General features: G+C 44.2%; 1 protein-coding gene across 2 annotated transcripts in view; it reads left to right on the forward strand.

Annotated features, from left to right (window-relative positions):
- Window positions 1-392: 392 nt before the first annotated feature.
- The window catches only part of FKBP8 (FKBP prolyl isomerase 8), a 69,617-nt gene continuing 52,792 nt past the window's right edge, over window positions 393-17,217 (forward strand). Inside the window, exons 1-3 of one of the 2 annotated variants that reach the window (XM_040417635.1) lie at window positions 393-483; window positions 6,738-6,749; window positions 16,234-16,570. In XM_040417635.1, coding sequence (XP_040273569.1) covers window positions 16,267-16,570 — 304 coding nt within the window. In that variant the 5' untranslated portion in view covers window positions 393-483; window positions 6,738-6,749; window positions 16,234-16,266. The remainder of the gene's footprint in view (window positions 484-6,737; window positions 6,750-16,233; window positions 16,571-17,217) is intronic. The other variant, XM_040417636.1, reaches the window with a different exon arrangement.

Genomic DNA, 17,217 nt, shown 5'->3' on the forward strand with positions numbered 1-17,217 from the left:
TGCCAGCTTGTAGCCACCTGTTTAGGCCAGGCTGAACTCAACTGAATTTCATATTAGACATCACCCTCTGTATGTTGGAAGCATTAGATCAGGGGCCCACAGTCATTTAACCCTTTAAATCACACTCTTTGTTGACCATAATATGCAAGTTATTTGTTGCCAAGCTGCTTTTGACTGATTTCACCTCAGGACAGTTCAGTGCAATGTATTACATTATTCAGATAAGGTCTCCTCATAATTCACTAAGAAACAAAACAAAACCAGCTTCAGCCCCGTCTACATTCTGAGGAAACGCAGCCGACGTGCCCTTCTATGCAGGGCCGTACACAGCCCAGGGATGTGACCTGACTGGCCAATCAGGAGGCGAGGCGACACGGCCAATCACGGCGCTGTTTACATCCTGTTACCGGAAGGGCTGCTCGGTTCAGGTGGGAGCCCCTGGGCAGCCGCAGGTGTCATCTCTAGTTGCTCGGTGACAGGTAGGAGACGGTAACCGGAGGGAGGGTGCGGTGACGGGGATGTATTACTATGCAGAGCTGTCATAGTGTTACACAAGGACAGAGAGCCTTGCGTGGCGGTGCTCACTTACCTGCTGGCAGGGGCCAGTTGCGGGGGTCTGACCGCATGGCTTCACAGTCATCTGTGGTCAGGTGAATGGAGCCATTTTATCAGGAGGAGTGCAGAGATGGCAGTGCCCTGTATCATATGGGTCATTGTATAGTGGCAGCCTTCTTCAGGGCTGTGCCTAGCCTCTGCACATGGACAGGGCCAGCAGCATCAACAGCTGATCTTCTGATATTGCCTCCATTTCTACCTCAGATCCTGTCAGGCGGACAGAACAAACCGGCATGCTCAGACTTGCACATTCACACAGTTGCTCTTGCTAGTCAGTGCACCTCCTAACACTCACTGCACCAGATAATCCCCAGGATCCTCCTGCGATAAAGAACAGGTAAGTATTTACCTGACAGATCCCGCTTAAGGGCTCTGTTATCCCGACGGCAGCTGTGGTGTCACCGCGATGAAGAAAGTGACTGCAGCAGCCAATCAATGGCCTTGTCGGGTGCACTGCTGAGACCAATGATTGGCTGCAGTGGTGACATGATGTCACTGCTGCAGCCAGATAAGTAGAGTCTGACCAGGAGAACCAGCGCAGTGGCGTGGGATCTGGCAGGCATGTACTTGCCTGTTCTTTGCATCAGGCCTTCTTCTAGCCACAAGTAACGTGAGACTTGCTTAGTCTCGTGCCTGTGAGGTTATAGTTCGGTTCTGCGCATACATTACTGTTTCAAAATCCAAAGCAAAACTCAATTTCGTTAATGAGGCACAAACCCAAGTTTGGCTTTGGATTTTGAAACAGTAATGTATGCGCGTAACCGAACTGTAATGTCACAGGCACGGGACTAAGAAAGTCTCATGTTACTTGTGGCGAGAAGAAGGCCTCAGTGGAGCCCATACATTTTACTGCTGTATGGAACACATATTATAAACAAAGTTTTGAAAGGAATCTGGTTCAGATAGAGCAGTCTGAACCCGATTTGCTCAACACTACTAATGACCTTTCCAGAGAATAGGTCATCAGTGTAAAAATCTCAGAAAACCCTGTTAAGCTACCCGTACAAATTCAGTGACCGTTCAGCTCTCTCTCCCGGCTCCCCCATACATGTATTCGGCTCGGTTGAGCGTGCATGTGTATTCTATGGGGAAAGCGGAGGAAACCACTGCCACACACTTCTGCTAGTAGCTCATCTCCTGGGAGAACTAAAGGATCTTGTTTCCCCTGAAATCATCTGTTGGGGAAGATGTTGGACCCCCACTGATCCGATATCAGTGACCTATACTGAGGAGTCCCAGAAAACTCCTTCAGATAAATAATCTAAAACATAAGGTATTTTTATATGGACTGCACACAGATAGTATACATGTGCTGTCCATTTTTCTCACACACTCTTTAACTTGAATGGACAAGTCTAGCCCGTAGGGATGTGCGAACCCGAACTTTACAGAACTTTTCAGCTCGGGCTGTGGGTAAAGCACTGAGCACGGGCAGAAGTGGAAGGGGGTAGGGCTGCTTTAGATGCTGACATGCTTGGAGCTAGAAAACGGCAACTGGTCTTGTTTGAAAGTTGGCATTTTAGGCCAAGACCAAAATGACAGCATTAGTCCAAGCAACAGAGGAGAAATCACTGTTAGGTCTCATGCATATGACCGTTGTTGTGGTCCGCATCCGAGCAGCATTTTTTGCGGCTCGGGTGCGGACCCATTCACTTCAATGGGGCCGCAAAAGATGCGGACAGCACTCCGTGTGCTGTCTGCATCTGTTACTCTGTTTCGTGGCCCCGCAAAAAAAATATAGCATGTCCGTTTTGCGGACAAGAATAGGCATTTCTACAATAGGCCGCCCGTTAAGGATCTGCAAAAAACTGAACGGTCGTGTGCATGAGGCTTTAGAAATAGAGTCGGGAATAGCTGGTAAAACCTGCTTTTACTTTCACTTTCAGCTGTATTCACTGCATCCCGATTTCTAACAGTGATATCTTCCCATGTAGTGTGGAAAATGCTGGTATTGTTTGAATACCCATATCTCTAGTTGCTACCAAACCAGAGATATGAGCAGCTAAAGCAGCCGACAAGCTGCAGGAGGAGAGAATAAATAGTAAAAATATATAGAAATGTGACCTCGTCAGCATACAGACCCACATAATAAAATAGTTATTTTTACCACACAGTGAACACCGTAAAAAAAATTCACGAAATAGCTTTTTTTTTATCTTCCCCCCCCTAAAAATAAAAAAATAAAAGTTGTTTAATACACTATATATACTCCAAAATGGTTCCTAAAACCCCCACAACTAATTTCGCAAAATATAAAAAAAATTGATATATTTTTTTTTTAACGTTATGACTGCTAGAACACAAAGGGGGAAAATATTAATGGTCTTCAGGACACAGGGCGTACCGATACGCCCTGATGTCCTGGTACTTAAGGACACAGGGCGTACGGGTACGTCCTGTGTATTTCCGATCACCGGCTGGCGGAACCCGGTGCCTGCTCAAATCGTTGAGCAGGCACCTTGGCTAAATGCAAGGGGGGGTCCCGTGAAACCCCCCCCCCGTGTCGGCGATCACCACAAACCGCAGGTCAATTCAGACCTGCAGTTTGCGGCTTTATCTGCGGTTTGCGGCAGCGATCGGCAGTTCCTTCGCGTCCCCATGCGGCTGTAGGGGGGACCCGATGGCATGGAAATACATTTTTTCCCCCAAAGAAATTAAAAGTTTGAAGTAAAAATAAACAAAAACGTAATTTTCCCCAAATAAAGTTAAAAAATTTTTGTAAAAAATAGGGGAAAAAAATAAGTATACATATTAGGTATTGCCGCGTCCGTATCGACCGGCTCTATAAACATATCACATGACCTAACCCCTCAGATGAACACCGTAAAAAATAAAAACTGTGCTAAATAAACAATTTTTTTCACAAAAAGTACAACAGCAAGCGATCAAAAAGGCGTTTGCCCACCAATATAGTACCAATCTAACAGTCACCTCATCCCGCAAAAAATGAGACCCTACCTAAGATAATCGCCCAAAAACTGAAAAAACTATGGCTCTCAGAATATGGAGACACTAAAACATGATTTCTTTTTTTGTTTCAAAAATGATATTATTGTGTAAAACTTGCATAAAAAAGTATACATATTAGGTATCGCCGCATCCGTATCGACCGGCTCTATAAAAATATCACATGACCTAACCCCTCAGGTGAATACCGTATAAAAATAAAAACTGTTAAAAAAAAGCCATTTTTTGTCACCTTACACCACAAAAAGTGTAATAGCAAGCGATCAAAAAGTCACACGCACCCCAAAATAATGCCAATAAAACCGTCATCTCATCCCGCAAAAATCATACCCTACCCAAGGTAATCGCCCAAAAACTGAAAAAATTATGGCTCTCAGACTATGGAAACACTAAAATATGATTTTTTTTGTTTCAAAAAAGAAATCATTGTGTGAAACTTGCATAAATAAAAAAAAGTATACATATTAGGTATCGCCGCATCCGTGACAACCTGGTCTATAAAAATATCACATGATCTAACCTGTCAGATGAATATTGTAAATAACAAAAAGTAAAAACGGTGCCAAAACAGCTATTTCTTGTTACCTTGCCTTACAAAAAGTGTAATATAGAGCAACCAAAAATCATATGTACCCTAAACTAGTACCAACAAAACTGCCACCCTATCCCGTAGTTTCTAAAATGGGGTCACTTTTTTTGAGTTTCTACTCTAGGGGTGCATCAGGGGGGCTTCAAATGGGACATGGTGTCAAAAAAACCAGTCCAGCAAAATCTGCCTTCCAAAAACCGTATGGCATTCCTTTCCTTCTGCGCCCTGCCGTGTGCTGTTTACGACCACATATGGGGTGTTTCTGTAAACTACAGAATCATGGCCATAAATATTGAGTTTGGTTTGGCTGTTAACCCTTGCTTTGTAACTGGAAAAAAATTATTAAGATGGAAAATCTGCCAAAAAAGTGAAATTTTGAAATTGTATCTCTATTTTCCATTAATTCTTGTGGAACACTTAAAGAGTTAACGACGTTTGTAAAATCTGTTTTGAATACCTTGAGGGTGTAGTTTCTAGAATGGGGTCATTTTTGGGTGGTTTCTATTATGTAAGCCTCGCAAAGTGACTTCAGACCTGAACTGGTCCCTAAAAATTGGGTTTTTGAAAATTTCTGAAAAATTTCAAGATTTGCTTCTAAACTTCTAAGCCTTGTAACATCCCCAAAAAATAAAATATCCTTCCCAAAATGATCCAAACATGAAGTAGACATATGGGGAATGTAAAGTAATAACTATTTTTGGAGGTATTACTATGTATTATAGAAGTAGAGAAATTGAAACTTGCAAATTAGCATTTTTAAAATTTTTTTTTTGTAAATTTGGTATTTTTTTTATAAATAAAAATGCATTTTTTTTTACTTCATTTTACCAGTGTCACGAAGTACAATATGTTACGAAAAAACAATATCAGAATGGCCTGGATAAGTCAAAGCGTTTTAAAGTTATCAGCACTTAAAGTGACACTGGTCAGATTTGCAAAAAATGGCCTGGTCCTTAAAGAGGACCTTTCACCATAATAAAACCTCTAAACTAACTATACAGACATGTAGAGCGGCTCCCAGGGATCTCCCTGCACTTACTGTTATGCCCGGGCGCCGCTCCGTTCGCCCGGTATAGCCTCCGGTATCTGCATAGTTAGGCTCCACCCAGGGGAACCTGACGGCATCTCTTTCTCCTATGCTGTAGCGCTGGCCAATCACAGCGCTCAGCTCATAGCCTGAGAGAAAAAAAAAACTCTCGGGCTATGAGCTGAGCGCTGCGATTGGCCAGCGCTACAGCATAGGAGAAAGAGATGTCGTCAGGTTCCCCTGGGTGGAGCCTAACTATGAAGATACCGGAGGCTATAACGGGAGAACGGAGCGGCGCCCAGGGATAACAGTAAGTGCAGGGGAATCCCTGGGCGCCGCTCTACATGGCTGTATAGTTAGTTTAGAGGTTTTATTCTGGTGAAAGGTCCTCTTTAAGGTGAAATAAGGCTGTGTCCTGAAGGGGTTAAAGGGTTTCTGTCATGGGAAAAATCGTTATGTAGCTGACTGACATTAGCGATGTGCTAATGCAGGGGTGGCCAACCTTACATACACAAACAGCCAAAAAACAACAACATATGACTACCAGGAGCCACAAGCTATACAATTACACACGAGTCACCGTATTTTTCACCCTACAAGATGCACCTAGGTTTTCACAAAGAAAAATAAGATAAAATAAATATTTTTCAACCCATCTGAGGTCTGCTAAAATATATTTTTTATTTTTCATTAGCAGAGAAAACAAAAGAAAAAATTTAATTTTCACCAGACCTCAGATCAGACTCCTAAATCAGATCCCCAATCCTAATCTGACCTACAATAAGATCCCCAAACCTCATCAGACTTCCAAATCAGACCCCCAAAATAAAAACCCCAATGCTTGGATCAGGCAACACAAATCAGACTCTCAGTGTCAGACCCTCAGTGCTCAGATCCCTCCCCCCTTCTCAGATCTGACTCCCCATGATCAGATCTGCCCCCCATGCTCAAATCTGAACCCTCATGCTCAAATCGTCCCACTCATGCTCAGATCAGACCCCCATTGTCCAGATCAGGACCCTTCCCATTAGGGATCGACCGATATTGATTTTTTAGGGCCGATACCGATATTTTGTGAACTTTCAGGCCGAACTAACTTTTAGCCCCCTTAGGGACTAGAACCCTTGTCCTATTCACCCTGATAGATCTCTATCAGGGTGAATAGGAGCTCACACTGTCCCTGCTGCTCTGTGCTTTGTGCACACAGCAGCATGGAGCTTATCATGGCAGCCAGGGCTTCAATAGCGTCCTGGCTGCCATGGTAACCGATCGGAGCCCTAGGATTACACAGCTGGGGCTCCGATCGGAGGAGCAGGGGAGAGGGGATCCTGTGGCCACTGCCACCAATGATTAATACTGGGGGGGGGGGGCGCACTGCGCCACCAATGTTTTTACTATTGGCCGGGATTGGGGTGGGGGGCGCACTGCGCCACCAATGATTAATACTGGGGGGCGCACTGAAGATAAGTCTCTCAATCATTCATATACAGGAGGCGGGAGCTGGCTGCAGAATCACATAGCCGGCTCCCGACCTCTATGAGCGGTAGCTGCGATCCGCGGCACCTGAGGAGTTAACTACCGCGGATCGCAGCTATCGCTCATAGAGGCCGGGAGCCGGCTATGTGATTCTGCAGCCAGCTCCCGCCTCTTGTATATGAATGAATGAAAGGCTTATCTTCATTGGTGGAGCGGTGGCCACAGCCCCTCCCCTCCTCTTGTCTTCTCTTCTGTCATTGGCGGCAGCGGCAGCAGCAGCACAGGGGGAGGGAGACACTGCTTCCTTCTCCCCTGTGCTGCGGAGGGAACACAGAGAGCGCTGAGAGCAGCGCGTTCTGTGTTCCCAATACGTTATCGGTATATCGGCAAAATAGATGCCGATACCGATAACGTTCAAAATCCTCAATATCGGCCGATAATATCGGCCAAACCGATAATCGGTCGATCCCTACTTCCCATGCGCGGATCAGAAACTCCCATGCTAAGATCAGACCCCCATGCTCAGTTCTATAATTAAAAATATATATCTTCCCTCCTGGTCAGGCACTGGGCTCCTGCTACTCTGCAGGTCTGACACGCTCTCCACTGTGACCTGATGAGCACAACATCAGGTCATAGTGCGTGTCTCCACGTACTACGTTCTCACACTGTGTGCATCAGGATATAGTGAAGAGTGAGCTGGAACTGCAAAGTAGCAACAGTGTCCGATCAGGAAAAGAGATCTGAGCATGGGGTGGAGAGTGAGGTGGCCTGACTGCTTCCTGGCTTCACAGCTAGAGCCTCACTTGAAGAAGCAAAGAGCCGCATGTGGCTCAAGAGCCACAGGTTGGCCACCCCTGTGCTAATGTGCTTTGTTAACCTCCTGCCTGCCGCCGTTCTCTTAAAAAACTGACTTTTATAATCTGCTAATGAAATCTCTAGGTGCTATGAGGGCGTTGCTGCAGCACCTAGAGGCTCGGTCTACTCACCTTTTTGCACGCCCACGTCCACTTGATTGACGTCCTTCTCCGTATCGTCCTCATAATCCAGCGCCTGCGCCGTCCCGTTTAGTATTCGGCGCAGTGAGTGCTCTGCTGCTGCCAGGCAGGCCTGCCGGGGAGGCCTGTGACGTAATCGGCGCAGTGAGGAAGCTGGCATCAGCCGAGTGTCCTTCACTCACTGCGCCTGCGCCGAATACTTAATGGGATTATGGCGCGGGATTATAAGGACGATGCGGAGAAGAAGGATGTCAATCAAGTGGACGTGGACGTGCCAAAAGACTAGTAGACCGAGCCTCTAGGTCAGGCATGCTCAACCTGCGGCCCTCCAGGTGTTGCAAAACTACAACTCCCAGCATGCCCAAACAGCCTACAGCAGAGAATTTTGGGAGTTGTAGTTTTACAACAGCTGGAGGGCCACAGGTTGAGCATGCCTGATTTAGGTGCTGCAGCAACGCCCTCATAGCACCTGGAGGCTTCATTAGCATATTATAAAAGTCTGTTTTTTAAGAGAACGACGGCAGGCAGGGAGTTAACAAACATACTGTTATGTACTGCTGACATTAGCACATCGCTAATGTCAATCAGCTACATAACAATTTTTCCCATGACAGAAACCCTTTAAGGCCAAAATTAATTATGTCACTAAGGGGTTAAAAATGTAATAGTGTCCCCTGAGTTGTGCGCCAACAAGATTTACTGCAGACCCACAATGAAAATCTACAATTAAAAAAGGGACATTTTTGGGAAGGTTTTTCCAATTTTAACCCCTTAAGGACTTAGGGCATATCAGTACGCCCTATTTCCCGAGTCCTTAAAGGGAACCTGTCACCAGGATTTTGTGTATAGAGCTGAGGACATGGGTTGCTATATGGCCGCTAGCACATCCGCAATACCCAGTCCCCATAGCAATATGTGCTTTTATTGTGTAAAAAAAGATTTGATACATATGCAAATTAACCTGAGATGAGTCTTGTCCCTGACTCATCTCACGTACAGGACTCATATCAGGGTAATTTGCATATGTATCAAATCGGTTTTTTTTACACAATAAAAGCACACACAGAGCTATGGGGACTGGGTATTGCGGATGTGCTAGCGGCCATCTAGCAACCCATGGCCTCAGCTCTATACGCAAAATCCCGGTGACAGGTTCCCTTTAAGGACTCAGGGCGTACCGGTACGCCCTAACTTTAAATCTCGATTGCGGCGGGGGTTAATCGCAACAGGATGTCCGCTGAAATCATTCAGCGGGCATTCTGTCACAACGCCGGGGGAGTCCCGTGACCGCAGGTCAATTCAGACCTGCGGTTTGCGACTTTTACCTTATCCGGCGGGTGGCGGTGCCATCGGGTCCCCATGCTGCTGTAGGGGGGACCCGATGGCATGGAAGGCAGCGCGATGTCTAAGGAAGGCATCGCACTGCCTTCCGGTGAAGAGCCTGTGAGATCCAGCCCCCTGGATCTCACAGGCCGGAAGCTGTATGAGTAATACACACAGCCAATGCATTCCAATACAGAAGTATTGGAATGCATTGTAAAAGGGATTAGACCCCCAAAAGTTGAAGTCCCAAAGTGGGACAAAAAAGAAAGTAAAAAAAAAGTTGATAAAATAAAGTTTCCCCCCCAAAAAATTAAAAGTTTTAAGTAAAAATAAACAAAAATGTCATTTTCCCCAAATAAAGTTAAAAAAAAAAAGTATATATATTAGGTATTGCCGCGTCCGTATCGACCGGCTCTATAAACATATCACTTGACCTAACCCCTCAGATGAACACCGTAAAAAAAAAAAAAAAAAAGCTAAATAAACAATTTTTTATCACCTTACGTCACAAAAAGTACAACAGCAAGCGATCAAAAAGGTGTTTGCCCACCTTACATCACAAAAAGTGTAATCACAAGCGATCAAAAAGTCACACGCACCCCAAAATAGTGCCAATAAAACCATCATCTCATCCTGCAAAAATCATACCCTACCCAAGGTAATCGCCCAAAAAATGAAAAAATTATGGCTCTCAGACTATGGAAACACTAAAACATGATTTTTTTTGTTTCAAAAAAGAAATCATTGTGTGAAACTTACATAAATAAAAAAAAGTATACATATTAGGTATCGCAGCGTCCGTGACAACCTGCTCTATAAAAATATCACATGATCTAACCTGTCAGATGAATGTTGTAAATAACAAAAAATAAAAACGGTGCCAAAACAGCTATTTCTTGTTATCTTGCCTCACAAAAAGGGTAATATAGAGCAACCAAAAATCATATGTACCCTAAACTAGTACCAACAAAACTGCCACCCTATCCCGTAGTTTCTAAAATGCGGTCACTTTTTTGGAGTTTCTACTCTAGGGGTGCATCAGGGGGGCTTCAAATGGGACATGGTGTCAAAAAACCAGTCCAGCAAAACCTGCCTTCCAAAATCCGTATGGCATTACTTTCCCGTGCCCGTACAGCCGTTTACGACAACACATGGGATGTTTCTGTAAACTACAGAATCAGCGCCATAAATATTGAGTTTGGTTTGGCTGTTAACTCTTGCTTTGTAACTGGAAAAAAATTATTAAAATGGAAAATCTGCCAAAAAAGTTACATTTTGAAATTGTATCTCTATTTTCCATTAATTCTTGTGGAACACCTAAAGGGTTAACAACGTTTGTAAAATCAGCTTTGAATACCTTGAGGAGTGTAGTTTATAGAATGGGGTCATTTTTGGGTGGTTTCTATTATGTAAGCCTCGCAAAGTGACTTCAGACCTGAGCTGGTCCCTAAAAATTGGGTTTTTGAAAATTTCTGAAAGATTTCAAGATTTTCTTCTAAACTTCTAAGCCTTGTAACGTCCCCCAAAAAATAAAATATCCTTCCCAAAATGATCCAAACATGAAGTAGACATATGGGGGAATGTAAAGTAATAACTATTTTTGGAGGTATTACTATGTATTATAAAAGTAGAGAAATTAAAACTTGGAAATTTGTAATTTTGGCCTGGATAAGTCAAAGCATTTTAGTTATCAGCACTTAAAGTGACACTGGTCAGATTTGCAAAAAATGGCCAAGTCCTTAGGCTGGGTTCACACTTGAGCGTTTTACAGCGCGTTCAAACGCGCTGTAAAACGCTCAACACATGAAAACCAATGCTTCCCTATGGCCCTGGTTCTCACTTGAGCGTTTTACAGCGCTGAAAAACGCGCTGTAAAACGCCCTACGCTCAAACAAGTACTTGAGCTTCTTTGGGGCGTTTTGACGCGCGTTTGTGGCCATAGGACATTGCAGTCAATCACACAAACGCGCGTCAAACGCGCGTTTACTATTGCAAAAAACGCGCGTCAAACGCGCATATCAAAGACGCTCAGGTCTGAACCCAGCCTTAAGGTGAAATAGGGCTGAGTCCTTAAGGGGTTAAGGGGACTGTTAAGGGCTTCCGTTTTGTATTCTGTCATAGAATTCCGTTATGCATAACAGGATTCCTCCACTTCGCGAATGCCGAACCTGTAAAGTTCGGGTTCGCTGATCCCTGCTAGCAAGAGAATTGGACCTAAATGGTGCGTACTCCAGTGGTCCATGTGGAAAATTGCACATTCAAATTGTCCCATTGATGTTAATAGCTCAGAGTTCTGTCTGTTCTGTGCTTGGAAACGCCCAGACAGGAGCATAGCTCGTCTGAAAGAGCCCTTCAAGAGGACCTGACACCATGAAATGCAGGGCAGTCTGAAGGCAGCAGGTTATAACGCAGGAGAAGCTGAGCAGACTGATGTAGAGCTTTGTGGGAAAATAGCAGTAAAATGTATCATTTATACATTTATATCTCTGCTTTTTCTGAACTCTAAGGAGTCTGTCAGCTAATTTCTCAACCCAAACTGCTTGAATCACATTGTAGTTCTTATACACCGATCACAATGTTACCTTTGTTTCCCTTGTCTGCGGCTGTGATGCTAAAAAATGAACTGTGAAGTGATATGCTAATGAGCATGCAAGTGTCTAGGGGGTTTACTATTGCTGCAAGTGTTCAGCCCCCCGGCGCTAGTCGTTAATAACTCCTCCCTTGTCTTTCTGTAAGGCTACTTTCACATATGCAATTTTCTTTCCGGTATTGAGATCCAGCAGAGGATCTTTGGTCCATACCGCACAGCACCATATGTGTCCTCTGCTGCTACCAAAAAAGGGTGGAAGGTATGATGTTGTGCCGTATGGACCCATGTAAGCAATCTCGAGGCTGCAGTGCCCCCACAGCCCCAAACAGCAGATTGGCTGTAGTGAGCCCCATAAAAGTGATAAAGTGGGGAAAAAAGGAAATCCTATATCCTTGTCCTGCACTCGTAACTTTCACATCTGCAGTATAAAAGGTCCCTAACAATTGAAAACTGTAGAACACCACACTTCTCCATCAAGCTCTGCTATGTGACATACCTGTATGTGTGCAGGCATTGATCTGTGAATGAACACGTAGAAAAAGAGGGGTTGTCTTATAAAAACTTACCCTTCTTAGGGACTGTTCAGTACGGTGGCTTACTCTATAATACATGGATGTCTGGGTCCACAAGAGTGGGTGGCCATTCTGGCTCGCATGAAGAGCAGGGAGCGGCTAACTCCCCCCTTATCTATGTTCCTGTGTGTTAACCCCTTCTCGCCAGATGACGTACATGTATGTCATCGGTCCCAGTGCTCCAGACAAAAAAAAATTACCAGGAGCCATTGGCTCCTAAACTAAAAAATTTAGGAGCCAAATTACATTTTTTAGTCGCCAAATTTAAAATGTATATAATTTAAAAAAAGGACTTTGAGAAGATGAGACGCAGGTGACAGTAGTGAGCCAGCACTACATATAGGAAAAAACAGCACCACATGCCTCTCACATCCAGGGACATCTTCTGGGGGACAAGGTGACTAAAAATGGCGAATTGCGTGGTTTAGAGTTTTTTTTTCTGTTACGGCCTTCACCGAGCGGGAATATTTTTTAATATTTTAATAGCTCACATTTTTTGGGACATGGCGATATGTAATATGTTTATTCTTTATTGTTTGTAAATTTTATATGTAAAACTGGGAAGGGGGCCATTTAAACTTTTAGTATTTTGGTGTTTTTTTTTTGTTTTTTTTACTTTTTATTTAATAACCATTTCTTCCCTTAGGGACTAGAACCTGGATCTTTTCATCCCTTGTGCTATTCACCCTGATAGAGCTGTATCAGGGTGAATAGGATCTCACACATCTCCCTGCTGCCCTGGGCTCTGTACACACAGCAGCAGGGAGCTGAACATGGCAGCCAGGGCTTCAGTAGTGTCCTGGCTGCCATGGTAACGATCTGAGACCCAGCAGTGTAATCTGCCACTGCCACCAGTGAAGGGGATGGGACCCTGTGGCCACCATATAACAATGAATGGGGGGGGGGGGAGACTTTGGGGGGGAGCACTGCGCCACCAATGAATGTAATTGAAAAGAGGACCTTTCGTGGGTCCAAAGAATATGAACTTAGTAGCAGGCTGCATAGAGCGGCGCCCAGGGATCTAAGTGCACTTACTATTATTCCTGGGCGCCGCTCCGTTCGCCCGCTGTGGCCCCCCGGTATTTTCAGCGTTCAGAGGAAGGAGGAGGAGACGCCAGTGTCTCTCCTTCTCCCTGACAGCAGCGCTGTCCAATCACAGCGCAGAGCTCAGAGCCAGGGAGAAAAAAAAACTCCCTGGCTCTGAGCTCTGCGCTGTGATTGGACAGCGCTGCTGTCAGGGAGAAGGAGAGACACTGACGTCTCCTCCTCCTTGCTCTGAATGTTGAAAATACCGGGGGGCACAGCGTGAGAACGGAGCGGCGCCCAGGAATAATAGTAAGTGCACTTAGATCCCTGGGCGCCGCTCTATGCAGCCTGCTACTAAGTTCATATTCTTTGGACCCACTAAAGGTCCTCTTTAACTCTTTCATACAATTGTCTGCAGCGGTATAACAGACCCGGCCTCAATAACAGGGCATGCGATCTGTGGCACCTGAGGGGTTAATTGCCGCGTATCGAATGCCCTGTTATTGAGGCCGGGTGCCGGGTCTGTGATACTGCTACCTATACTTATGTTTTACATTCATCGGTGGCGCAGTGGCGACAGCTCCTCCCCTCCTCCTCCCCTGCTATATCCCCATTGGTGGTAGTGGCGCCCGCATCACAGTGGAGAGGGAGGGACTCCTTCCTTCTCCACTGTGCTACTGAAGAGAACTTTTAGGCTGCACAGGATCGCGGCGGTACAGTCGCAAATGGCGACAAGACTAAAAAGTCTTGTCGCCATCTGCAAATTTCAAGGCGCATTGGCGACCATTTTGGTCGCCATCTGGAGCCCTGGGTCCGGTCTTTAATCATGGCGCCCGATCGCATGCACAGTGGGCGCCATAGCCGCAGGGTTTCTGCTATTTTAAATTGCAGAGACCCAAAGCACATGTATTCGATCAGCCAAAAGGCTGATCACATACATTTTACCCTTCAGATGCCGTGGTCAAATGTGACCACGGCATCTGATCAGTCCGGAAGCGGAAGTAGTGTCCTTCCGGTTCGGTAACAGCGTTCCCCGGCTGAGATCGGGGAACCTGTTACTTTGCTAAAATACACTGAAGCCTCAAGCAGGCTTCGGTGCCTATTTCAGGAATATACCAATATAGGCCACTAGATGGCAGCATTGTATTGTTATATTCCAAATGACGTGTTCAATGATGTTTTTTTAGCCATCAGTGAACACAATTGGCAATCTAATGATTGCCAGTTATTGTCACCCAAGGTGACTTAAAAAAAGTTTTAAAAAAAAAGTTTTTACAAATATAAAAAACATAAGTTCAAATCACCCCCCTTTCCTTAAAATAAAAATACTTAACCTATAAAAAAAATAAACATCATGGGCATTGCCGTGTGTGAAAATGCCCATTCTATTAAAATATAACAATATTAAGGGCTTACGGCAAATGGCGTAACAGGAAAAAAAATTGCCATTTTCTGTCACTTCAACTACCAAATAATTTTTTTATAAAAAGTGATCAAAAAGTTGCACACACTTCAAATTGGAATTACTGAAAAGAACAGATTGTCCCACAAAAAATGAGCCCTCACACAGCCCTGTACACATAACTACAAAAAAGTTATAGGGGTCAGAATATGGTTATAAAATGTATTTGTTTTTCCTCAAAGGTTTTAATTTTTTATTCAGTATTAAAACTTAAGAAAAATTATACAAGTGTGGTATCGTTGGAACCGTACTGACCTGGAGAATGAAGCTAACAGGTCAATTTTACCGCATAGTGTACAGTGTAATAAAAAAATAAAAATAAAAAAAACTTTATCAGAATTGTGTTTTTTCCCAATTCTACCCCATTTGTAATTTTTTTTCCGCTTTTTACTACATGGTATGCAACTGTAAATGGCGCCGTTAGAAAGTACAACTTGTCCCTCAAAAAATAAGCCCTCATAAGGCTATGTAAATGGAAAAATAAAAAAGTTAGGACTGTGGGAAGGCGGGGTGTGAAAAACGAAAACGCAAAATGAAAAAAATGGCCCGGTCCTGAAAGGGTTAATAGGACATAGAAGACAAGCCCTTTAACCATATATATTATCAAGTTTAGAGTGGCGAGGCTGTGTTTGCTGTGGTGTCTTATGACTCGGGTGACAGTTGTCTTATTATCCATTTCATTCTTCCACTGATGATGAGTTTTTTTACTTTCCTGGAGAGAATAGAACAGCATGCTACGTTAAACCGGATGTGAAAGAATTAAGGCATGTGTGAATTGAGCTTGTTTTATTTTTGCTTTTTATATACACCTACATAAAAGGAGCTTTATGACTGCTGTGGTCTACTTTTTTTTTTGTTTTACAGGTAAGTTACTTTTTATCTTTTATTTCCTCCATAGGCATCGTCACTCAAGGACCCGCGGACAGTGGACCCATCTCTATTTTGCTACCAAATGTGTGACTTAAAGCTGCCTATACAGTTTAAGGGATTGTCCAAAATTAGAAAAACATGACCTGTTTGAGAAAGTAGCCATGGTTTTCAAATTCTAGACTACCCCTTTAATGGTTCACTGACATGCTGTGACAGTAGAGCACCCAAAAAAATAATAAAAATATTTAGGTGGCCTATTACAGCACCATGCAACCCCCCCAGGTGTATAGAGTGGTATTGGGGTATGGCCATGATACGGTTGGGCTGTGTGTAAATTAGCCCCCAGCTTCCTTACAATTAACTAACGAAGACCGCACTGTATGATCAGTCTTCATTGTTAATGGCCACAAGGTGTATTTTTACTATTCTGGAAAAAATGTAGTACAAGCTGTGTGTGCTGCCATACTATCCGTGTCATTACACAGGAGTGTGGCAGCAAGGTACGGTGAAGAGTCCTAAATACTCATACTCATCCCTGGAGTTGAGTGGTACTCGAGCATGCACGCTGTTAACACTTTTCGGAGTTTACGGCACTGACAGATGCGTGGTAGGGGTATGGACGGAGAGAGCGCACAATACATACAAAACTGCATTTGGAACAGTTGGAAAAAACTGACAGACGTGCGTATGTGATTGATAACCACTTGCGTGTTCTTTCAGGTGATTTATTCTTCCTATCTACATCCAGAGGATGGCTTCTGCAGAGGAACCTGTGCCCAGTGTGGAGGACTCTCCAGTACATGAAGATGGGTGTGACAGTGCTTCAGTATCAGAGAATGACTCCAAACCAAGAGAGAGGACTTCCCTTGTGGACAGTACAGAGGAGTTTGAGATAATAGACAGCACTGGGGAAGATGATGATGACTTGAGTGATCTTCCACTTCTGGAATCCGTAGTGAATGAGGGATCAGGCAAAACACAGACTGAATCAAGTGAGCAGAGAGAAAATGGTGCGGACGGAAAAGGGCCAGAAGAAGAGTGGCTAGATATTCTAGGTAAGCTGGCAGATCCCCTGTAACCATTAAATCCGTGTATTTTGTATACATGTGCGCAACACGTTGGCACAGTCCTGACAATAAAGTGTAGCACCACCCATATCTGAATGTCGGTTGCTGTAAAATATAGTTCTGTGCAAAAGTTTTAGGCTTAAAAATGGACAGCGCCACAGCCTGGGAGAAGGAACGCCCAGGGTGAAACAGGTCATACCCCGCCTAGTAGAGCCAATTCAGTGGAGATACCGGAGGACACAGCGGTCGAATGGAGCGGCGCCCAGGGATAATAGTAAGTGCAGTGAGATCCCTGGGCGCTGCTCTATGTAGCCTGATAATTATCTTACAATGTTTGGACCGATGAAAGGTCCTCTTTAACCACTTAAGGACCACAGGTTTATACCCCCCTAGTGACCAGGCCCTTTTTTACAAATCGGCACTCCACAACTTTAGCGGTTTATTGCTCGGTCATGCAACTTACCACCCAAATGAATTTTACCTCCTTTTCTTCTCACTAATAGAGCTTTCATTTGGTGGTATTTCATTGCTGCTGACATTTTTACTTTTTTTGTTATTAATCGAAATTTAACGTTTTTTTGGCAAAAAAATGACATTTTTCACTTTCAGTTGTAAAATTTTGCAAAAAAAACGAC

The sequence above is a fragment of the Bufo bufo genome, chromosome 2 (genome assembly GCF_905171765.1).
Source record: "Bufo bufo chromosome 2, aBufBuf1.1, whole genome shotgun sequence".
In the NCBI taxonomy this organism is placed as follows: Eukaryota; Metazoa; Chordata; class Amphibia; order Anura; family Bufonidae; genus Bufo; species Bufo bufo.